We start from the raw sequence: 10,804 nt of genomic DNA on the forward strand, positions 1-10,804 counted from the left end.
GCCAGGAAGTATCTATGGAAAAGAGTTGAAGTTTCGGGCTGAGCTGAGACCCTTCCTTTGGATTTCCGGCATCTAAATTTTCTCTCGTTTGGAATTTGATCATGCCATGTTTCTCTTGACTACTTGCCTCCTATTTTTTGGATTCCTGTGAAGTAAATGGTTCTAGTGCCATTCCTTCGAGACAAAGTTTGCATTTATTTTGAGGTTAAATAATTGCTTTAGTGTAGTATTTAAACTTTACATTCCTGTGCTTTATGTGCTACTGTACAAAAGTAAGCATGCTAATTGTACTGAAGTGGTAGCTGAATCTCTTAAGTTTTGACATATGTGAGGTTGTAGAGGAGCCTATATTTGAAAATCTTAAATGCCGAATGAGGATGTGTGTGCATACGTGAGTATACTGCTACATTGAAGATTGATACCACAACTTGATGTACACTGATTTGCCTGAGCGGTGAACTGCTTGGTTACTTTTTCATTAAAAGGACTGAAAGTATCATCTACCTTTTTTGGGTTTGGAAGAGGTTTCCCATTTTGATGCTCAATTTGAATGGAGAATTGGTGGAATTTGGCTACATTGTGTTCTTATGAATTAGATGTAGCCCATCTAGTCAAGTTAGAATGAATGATTGTTAAATTGCCAATGAAGATGTGTTGTAATGGTGCTTTGGTTCTATGATTGCATGTGCTTAAATGGAAGCATTTATGTCTACATAATGTTTATTTTCTTTTTTGCAGATCCTTCAAGAGTAGTTACCTATGATGAATCTATGGACCGTCCTGGCCAATGAAGTCAGCTTAGTGAACTGCCTGTTTTCATTGTTGCTGCAAGCCACTGTCTGGAAGCGGTTATGCTCCTTTTTTTTTTAATCATCTCTTAAGCAGTGGGCCAGTTCAGGAGAAACATTCAAAACAAAAAAAAAACAGAAAAAATATTTTTTAAAAAACGCAAACTGAATTTGAGTGAGTGCAAAGAGTGTGTCGTACAGTTATTTCGATGGACTCTAATTGGGTATTTAATGACCTCTGGTACTGAACTTATCACAAAGCAAAACCTGAACGCAATGAATAGTGGACTTTTTACTTAAATCGGGTTCTTAAGGTCCTGCTGGTGTAATGTCAAGCTCCAGTGAACCACTGAAGGGGCTGTCCCACTTCACAAAGGCTGCATTTTGCTGTGAGTGCACCAAGATTCCACACGGGAAAACAGGAGGATTTGCAGAACTTTTTAAAAACCCCAAAAAAAGTTATGCTGGAATAATGCCTTGAAGTACAGTGTGTGTTTTTCTTTTTCCTTGCTGCAACATTCTCAGATTTTGCTGGGATTAAGATGGTCTTTTAGGCCTTGGGGGAAAATTGTCTTAACTCATCACTGGGAAGAAATCGAAATCACAGACAACTGCAATATTAAATGATGCAGGTCTAATCGTTCACTGATCAGAAAGACCGTGCTCCACCTGCAGAAGGTCTATTATGTAAATCGTGGAGTAATTCAACTTGGGTATTTAATGTTGTACAATTCTTTCCCTTTTAATTTTGTTAAAAATTTGCCATTGTATGTGTTAGTAACATAAACTGCACTGCTTTTGCTATAGGGGCTTTACATTCGCTGTCCTTCTCTAGGCCATTAAAATATCTCATTCATTAGATTTCCTTGTTGCGTATCTGGCCTTAACTATTACTAAACGACATGTATTTGCTTACTATGCCCTCCTTTCCCTTTTTAATATCACCTTGCTTTTTAAGACTTGCATTTTCATGCACTATATACCAGAATCGTGCAACAAGAACATAATTTTTTTAAAAAGAAAAAAAAAGTAGATTTTAAAAAGTCAAATTAAAATTGGATCACTCTCCTACATTCTTTAGCCCTTTTACAGAACATTTTCTGTCAAAATTGACTATTTGGTTATTGAATTCTAATGCATTCTGTGTAGTCCACAGCTTTATTGCTGCTTCTAAACTCTATTAAAGATATATTTTTAATATGAAAAATGTGCTTGGATTTTACAAATCGGCAAAGTGCTTTATGGCAATATTAGAAGTGAGTGAAGAGTGTGCAGGCATGGACTTCTGAATGTGCAACGGTAGTTATTAAACACTACAGCTTGTGCAGCATGTAAGACTAGACGCCAGAGTGGAGAGATTTGTTTTTATCGTTCCTGTGGCTTTATGCTGTCTTGCGAAGTAAATGTCCTCTATCTAATTTCTGCACTGTGGTTGTGGAAAATGTAATGTGCTCCACACAGCTCCTCCCCAGATGCTTGTGCTTCCTTTTCCGTTTGATTATCTTTTAAGCGCTAGACAAAACTTAACCCTCTAATTTGCTTAATAAACTAAAATCTTACAATGCCAAATATATTTCTTCTGATCTCATTGTGAAAATAGCCCATTTCTGGGGAGAACATTTTCAAACTAGCATACTTTTTTTAGGGACAGAAGTGTGCTTGCATGATGATAGCTGAGGTTAACCTTGTTGCCCAAAGCATTTGGGTGCAGGATCTGACCAGCTACTGTAATTTCTAGGAAAGCTTAAGTATGCCTTTACACATCTATATGAAAAAGCAGGAAACCTCATCCTTCCAAAAATTTCCAATAGAATAGAAAAGTTTGACATTTTGCATTTTTGTTTTGTGTTGAGTCTATATGTTACCTTGAACTCAAACCTAATATTTTAGTGCTTAACTAATTTCCAGTAATATACAGCAACACTTGTGAACAATTCAACATAAGCAGTATTGTTTCAGAATTTCAAGAGTTTCTTAGTCATGCTCATTGTTAGAAAGATTCTTTTGGTCATACTTGGGAATTTTTACTTGCGGATGTCAAACTGAATAATGTCATGCCTTGGGCAGAATAAATTACACTTTACTTTTAAGCAATCAGTTACTAATTTCCAATGGCTACTAAAGCTAGTTTATAACAACTTTGTTGTTAATCCCTAAAATGAGCGGTCGAGCAGCCCAGTACATGTTTGGTACTGTACATATTCTGGTAAACTAGGGCCACATGACTACTGGGTTGTTCCACCCAGGTTTTGTTATGCTTACATGTTTTTTCTGTGATCTGTCACTGTCCTTGATTCTTCAATAAGCACTTAAACTTTCTTAACTTTTTAATCTGTTTATATTTTTTGAGTAGGCATGTAAGTTTTAAGTACAGTCCAATCATTTGTGACTAATTAATACAGTGAATGGTAATGTGTTACTGTTGTAGATACAGTATAATATTTTCCGCCTCAATTGTTAGTACTGTAGCATAAACCAAATACAGTGTAGACTGCGGTGCCCCTTCTATGAAGAGACTTAAATTTGGGAAGAGGGACTGAGTGAGTGCGTGAGCGAGAGCAAGTGTGTGTGAGTTCTATACAGTATCTGGTGCATACATTTATTAGTATTGAGAATAAGAGCGTAATTTATTTTGTGCCATGTGTTGATTTCATCTTTTGAGTAATGATCATCAGAGGTCTAATTATTGCAGAATGGCACTAAGCAAGTCAGATAGCATAGGTTGTTTTAAATTCTTGTTGCTAGACAAGCTAATCAAGGTTGAAGTCTTTGATACCTGTGTTTATTTTTTTTAATCATGTTTTGTAATGCATTGTCAGTCCAGCTATAGGCCTTGCAGGTCAGCCTTTTTCATTCCAAGTCCCATTTTGTGTCCCCCTTTCCCAATACAAAGGCTGCCAAAACCTCAGGGAGTTGAGCTGTCGACATGCACGTGTGCTCCATGTTCCTCCCACATTTGTTTAAAGATACTCACCAGTTTGTTTCCCCCAAATAGCATTTTCTTAGTAATGCCATCAAAATTGATGGAATGCATGGTTGCTAGGGCCTATTAGTATTGGTTCATTAATGCATTTCTTGTCTGTGTGTCATCATAAAAGTAATGTATTTTTAAATGCTTGCTACTGTTACTAATTATGTTAATTTAAAAACAAAAAAAATTAAAAGTGTAAATAACGTGGGATTGAACAATTTGATCTGCAGAAACTTTGTCAAATCACATCTTGAAAAAGCTTTTAGCTCTTCAGATCTTGAAACCAGCGTTCAAGGATTTTCTTTCCCTTTTCAAATGTCTGTTTACAGTAAAGGGTGATTGGGTTGTATGTAATTAACTAAAGCTGCTACATGGGGTTTCTGACCAGGCATGGAAATGATAGGGACAGCATGGAAATGTATAGTGAAATACATAAGCATAGAACATGAAGCTGAAATGCTGAAGTGCTAAGGAGCATGATATCTTTTTTGACACATTATTATAGTACTTCATAATTGTTTGATGGCTCTGTATTTTTGCTACCAGAGTGAAATTGGTGACTGGAACATGTTGCTGTGTTCAAATACAGTATTTCTTAACCATAACCAGTATTTGGCAATTGCATACATTGCTGGTTATGTATTTCCAAATGAAAAGACATAACTCAGTTAATAAATTTGAGTTAAAGAAATTCTGTTTGCTTAATGCAAAAGAGTAAAACACTTTCCATTGCATTCTTTGGAAAAAGAATATCCATATATAAAGGCAATTGCAGTTAGCATTCTGCTTGGCACTTGTGGTTGACAATTTGATGTTGGTTTCCCATGTGTAATGACTGACCTAGTAAATATCAGTAAACATCTGCCCTGAAAACAAAATATTAAGACATCTGAAATGGGACATGGATGAGGGATGCAGGAGAGAAAGGAGTGTTAGTAGCCTTTAGTAGAAATTCAGAGGTAAAACTATGTTTGTCACTGCATGGAAAAGGGGGGAATTAGTTTTGGTATTGACATTTACATTATTCATCTAATACATAGCTGGAAGATCTTTCTCTTAACAACTTCAGGAGACTAGCAATTTTTTTTTAAGATTTAGTCTTATCTGTTTATTCCCAAGTGTTCTTAATGCTTGCATTTTGCCCTTGTCTTTTGGTGAAAAGATGCATGGAGTATTTTGTTTCCGGTTTTTAATTTAAAAATTTTGATATACAACCAAGACACTTCGACTCACTTTAAGGACTTTAGTTACTTCTCCTATCTGGAAATTTGACAAGGAGGAGAAAGTTGTGCTTTAACTACGTAGAATGGCCATAAGTTAAATGCAAGTGAAGACAAAAATTTCATGCCATTAAAGCTGAAAAGAGCAGCATAAATGTCAAATATGTAGGGCTGCGTTATTACAGCAGTATTGGACTAGTATGTGTTAACGTGATTAGATTAGATGGCCTGAAGGGCCGTAAGTGGAACAAACTATTGTGCAATTATAATTCTTATTCTACAATGGGTGTGTTCAACGAACAGTAGCTTCTGAAACTAGTTTCATTTGGTTGTTAATTTAATGCCAGATACACCACAGGAGTAGTGGCAGTCTCTGCAAAATACACCTGTCAACCAAGCTTTTGTCTTGCTGCTGTATTGGTGACATGGAATAATTTTTCTAGCCAAAAAATTAACAGCATATTATACAAACAATTAACAATTTCTGGTATACATTGAATTATGAAGTGAGAGAATTGGCCTCACTCTGGTTAGAAGTTGTGTGGCTACAGGTTTATAATTTTTTTTAATGGTGAATCCTGAATGTGTTAAGCACCTTGCTTTAAAAAAATAGTTGTCTGCTACTTTGTGCTGAGTAAAATACTGTAATTTCTTCCTCCCTCTTCAAAAAAGAAAATATCTGCTAATTCTGCCTTATACAGAATCCCTCTATGTATCATTGTGTAAGATTTACTTCCTGGGCTGCTTGCATTACATTAGAAATGCATTTTGCACACTCAGGTTTTGCTGAAGCTCCAGTAATGTTTGCTTGAGCTGATGGTATTGAGCTATGCACGTTTTTGAGTTAATAGATTTCTTCCCATTCGATATGTTTATGTTCGTTTGTGTGTGTATGTGTGTGTGCGCTGTTCTTTGCAGTTTAATTTCCATGGTCAGGGTCAGGTGAACATATCTTGATGGGCCAATGACCAGTTAGCAGTGTAGAATTCATCCTATCCCCTTTACCCCTTGAAATAATACAAGCATCAATATGTTTGTGGATTGCATTGTAAATTCAGATTCTGCTTGCATTAAGCAGAAGTTCAATAAACAAAATGACCCAACTTTTTTTTCATGTATTTGTCACCATTTGTATGTCTCATAATTGTTAAAACTATAATCTATATCACAAACGTTTTAAAGGTTCTTATTTCTAACATTTGTAAAGAACTGCATAATTTCTGATTAAACTGTTGCTATTTTCAATTAGTGTCAATTTTTGAATTTTGTTTCAAAAGCCATAGGAGAATTTATATAGAATGTTATCTTGTAAATGGATGTTAATATAAATAGGTGTACAGAGATGTATGGCTGATGGTTTGGCCAAAATGTATGTTTTTGATTACTTCCAACTGCCCAAATTTACAAAATGTTTTTTTTTCCAAGTCATTTGGTCTCCTAACCAAATGGAGGATTGTGAAATATCCAGTGCCTATTTGATCTAGACAAATTTAGCCACTTAAGGGCAGGTTTATTTGTTTATATTTTTCGTACCCATTGCTTTCGTTCAGTGAATGTCTTTTTCCAAAATAATCTAAATACCATCTGGAAATGTATAAATAACTTGGTCATTGGTTGATCAATTCCTGATTTCTGACCTATTGCATTCATCTAAATTACATTGATACTTGTGATCAAAAACATACATTTTAAAGTTAATTGCCAGACTTAATGTACAGTACCTTACGTGAGCTCCAGGAGTTAAATTTTATCTATTAGTTAAATCATTCCCTGCAAAATGGCCTTTATAATGTCTTTAATGGTTCCAGTATTTCTTTGACGTGATATTAGACTCCCTTGCCATGAGATTTGAAATACATGGAACAAGGCTTTTGAAAATCTTTGTTCTCCAAAGTCTACCTATTCAACACTAAATGACATCATCTGAGCAGATAAAAACTGAAGTATCTATTCCTACAAAGTAAGATGTGACACATTTGTCATGTGTTTGTGGGAATAAATTATTTAGACTGGATCAGTGTAATTTAACTACTAAAAACGAATCTAAAAATAAATATGAAGGAACTCTATTCCTTGCTTTGTGCCAGTTATAATGTGTGTGTATGTATATATATATAAAAACTATTATCCAAATTGTAAACTATCATGATTTAGCTGGTATGAAAAGCACAGAAACTGATCCTGGATGCTTCCATGTGCATGAATTCCTGTGTTTAAAAAATAATAATAATAAATTGTAACAAGAACCCACAAAAGGCTTGATTCTTGGGAGTTGCCATGTTTTAGATAATTATGGTTTGCCCAAATTTCCCCTTATTCTAAGCCCTTCCTAAAATAATCATGCATGCCTCACCACTGCTTCAAATGGTTTGAATACTCTACCAAATGTGTTATAGCTATGATTTTTTTAATCTCACTATCCATATAATACTGAAATTGAAAGCATTAGATATGCAAAAAAGATATACATGGTCCCTTCTTCCCAGAGGAGGAGATTGTCTGGTGTTGTATTTGAATATACCTGTATATTGTCATTGTTAGCTATAAATCTGTAAATATGTCATGCTTTTTCATGTAATGTCCCGGTAATTGAGTAACCAAGAAAATAACAATTTGTATTATCTCCTTCCTCTCCAAAACTCCAATTAGAAGGAAAAATGTGATCTGGTTAGTTGTGTTGTAGTTAAAAAATCAATACTCAAATTCAGTTTGTGAATCTTGAGAGGAAAGATACTTTATGAAACCATAGTTTCTTAAATATTGTTGGAATCAAGCATGTGGATAATGAACCGTTCTTGTGCAATTGTATGTTATGAATTGACTGTACAAACTCTTGACCTGGGGCATGGGACTGTGGCCTTAATACATGGCAACTCCAAAGTAAATGATATCTGAAAAATTATTTTGTGATCAGTTTTATTATATATGAAATCTCTTTGGTCTAAAGTTTTTTTGTCATTCTTAACCCTTGCAATTCCTTTCTGTATACCTTTCCACTTTGTAATAGGTTGTAGCTGTAAAAGTCAAATCCTGGCAGCATTAGCCATGCCATTGAGCTCCAGGAAGTGAATTAAATTTTGGTGCAGGCATTTCAGTTGTTTCCTTTTCAAGACTTAAGTCATGACTGTCTACTAAGTTCACTGACAATCATGGTACAAAAAATGTTCAAATAAAACTCTTCTGCTGCTTTATTTTCTGCAATAAACCTATTTTGTTCCTTTTTTCCACATTAAATACCATCACTCATTATAGTTATGTTTAAGTCAACAATTGCCATTACTTGGTAGTAATTGTCATGTTGATGATCTAGCAAAATTTTAATTGAATATTTTACTTGTATTTGCATTTCTAAAGCTTTTACAGTCAGTTCTGACTTAATGTCTAATAATATCACACATGCAGCACAATGTTCGTTAAACAGGGATGTTGAGTGTGTGAACTTGCAGCATTACATTGAGGGGAGGAGTTAAACCTCTGAATTAATACAACTGAAGGATTCCAACTGAAGAAAAATTGCAAAATACTCCTAAATTGACACTGGATTCCCACACTAAGGTAACAAAAAAATTGAATTAAGGGAAAGTGCCAAAAACATTTCCATGTAAACATTAACCCTTTTCATGTTCTGTGCCAAAGGTTGATTGGTATTTATCAAATCTTTGATAAAAAGAATCACACCTATTCTGGTTTAAATTTTTAAAAAGAACCCAAGCGCCTTCGAGCCATGCTCTTGCTGATGCTGTAGGACCACCTCAGGCTTTCTATGATGGTTTCTACTCTCCAAATACATCAGCATAATGCTAAGAGTGGAGATGTGCATATGTCAGAACAGTACAGCATCTCAATTTTTAACAATTTAAGGAATAGTGTTGCATTGTAACAGACGTGTTTGTAAATGAGAATCTATATCAAACATCGTAACCTTTCAAAGCATAAGCTTAATGCAGCATCTAATGCCATTTGATATAATTAAAAGGATATTTTATTCCCTCTTAATCATGCTTGGATAATTTTAAAGTAGTCTGGAATTTGGCATTTAAGTTTGTCAGAGTAATACTTAGATACATGAACCATTGATCCATCCTATTTATGCATATCACTTGTTTATCAGCTCATCTTTGTACTACCAACTATCTTTTTCCTGGAGTATCTGAACACCACTGGAGCTTTGTACCATTTTGTGAATGTGAAAACGTTCATACACAATTGTGTACAATTTATCAAGAAAATATTGAAATTAGTGAGTTGAGAAACCACAGCAGAATATGCATATCCTTTGATGTAGAAAATACTGTGTATCCTGTAACAAGTGCTTACTTGAATTTAGATTTTTGCTATGTGTTACATTGCTTTGGTGAAAAGCTGACCAGGGTCCAAAAAAAAACAATCTGATAAAGCATAAAATGCTGTAAATGGGTCAGGCAGCATCTGGGAAGTGAAAATCAATTAAGATTGAACTGAATTCACCCTTTTTCATTTCAGTACTCAAATTCGTAGTAATACAATGCAGGCATGGAAGCTGATGATTTAAGAAACTGTTTACTTAATAGTTACATATATTTGAGAAAATGTATTTTAGCAGATCTTAAAGCAAAGCAATTAAATGTGGGGTGTGAATGACTTCAAAAGAATTAGAGCATGGTGTCAGCAATAATGATCTGGCCAATGCACTTCAAATGGCATCAGATTTTCTTTATATAAATTAAAGAGTAATTACTTGTGAAACGGCAGAAGTAGGATAGTTTTAGTCATGCAAGTAGAAACATTTGGTAGGCACGATGAATATATGGTGGTATTTTGCTACTTGCTGTTCTGGAGTTGTGGCCCAGGAGGTGGCCGTTAGACTTCTGCCCACTGCCCCATAACCCTGCAAATTACTCAAGTGCTTGCTCCATTTCCTTTTGAAAACCTTGTATAGTTCTGCCACCCCTTCAAGCAAAAATTTCCATTTTATAATTGTAGGTGTATGGATTAGAGGGTGGTTTTCTCATTTGCCATGACTAGCTGCACCCCACCCCCACCCTTGAACTGGAATCATCCAATGGGAATTAGTTTCCCAGCTCACCTGTAATTATTGCAGATTTGAAAGGTGCATAAATTAGCTTTTTGTCTAATGAGAATAACAATTTGGTTTTATGTGGAATCGCTTATCCATGTAATTATTCTTGCTGAACTTTTAGGGTCCTGTGGGATTTCCATATTTGCAACACAGAGCCAGTCAAATCATCAGGTCCATGTCGGCTTCCAGAGGAGCAATTGCACTCATCCCCGTATCCCTGCAACTTGTTCTCACGTGGAATCAATTTCCCTTGTATTCTTTTTGCCATTAACCTCTACAAAGAGGTAATTTTACTGCAGCCAATTGAACTGGCTGTTTGTTCTTGGGAAGTAAGTGGAAACCAGTGCCCAAATAAAGCTCTTGCGGTCGCAGAGAACATGTCATTTCCATGCCCAGCACCTGTGGTTTGGATTCAAGCCAGGCGTGCCACTCTGTCTAAAGTATAGCTAACAAACCTGGATCACAGCCAGAGTTTGGCTCTAATCAGTTTTATGCAGGTTCATTGAAACTTTACTACTCGTACTCTGCTATTTATGAATCCCAGATTTCCATATACCTTTCCAACCGCTTTCTCAAAATAATCTGTCATATTGGAGATTTATACCAAATCTGCACTCTGCAAACACTTTAAAACTATACCATTTATTCCATATTGTCTTTCTGTTCTTTCAGGAAAGCTTTATTATTCTATAATTTATCTCTTTTTTCCCTGCCTAATCTGCAATTTTGGCTAGAAATTACTTCCACTTTGATTATCTATTTTACC

The 10,804-nt window shown here is 35.3% G+C and overlaps 1 protein-coding gene across 1 annotated transcript in view; it reads left to right on the forward strand.

The window, feature by feature from the left end:
* The window catches only part of nufip2 (nuclear FMR1 interacting protein 2), a 32,222-nt gene extending 23,951 nt beyond the window's left edge, over positions 1 to 8,271 (forward strand). The window contains 1 exon segment of the mRNA XM_063031851.1: positions 739 to 8,271. Coding sequence (XP_062887921.1) covers positions 739 to 791 — 53 coding nt within the window. The 3' untranslated portion in view covers positions 792 to 8,271.
* The last annotated feature ends 2,533 nt before the right edge of the window (positions 8,272 to 10,804 follow it).

This window comes from Mobula hypostoma, chromosome 23 (assembly GCF_963921235.1).
Source record: "Mobula hypostoma chromosome 23, sMobHyp1.1, whole genome shotgun sequence".
NCBI lineage: Eukaryota > Metazoa > Chordata > Chondrichthyes > Myliobatiformes > Myliobatidae > Mobula > Mobula hypostoma.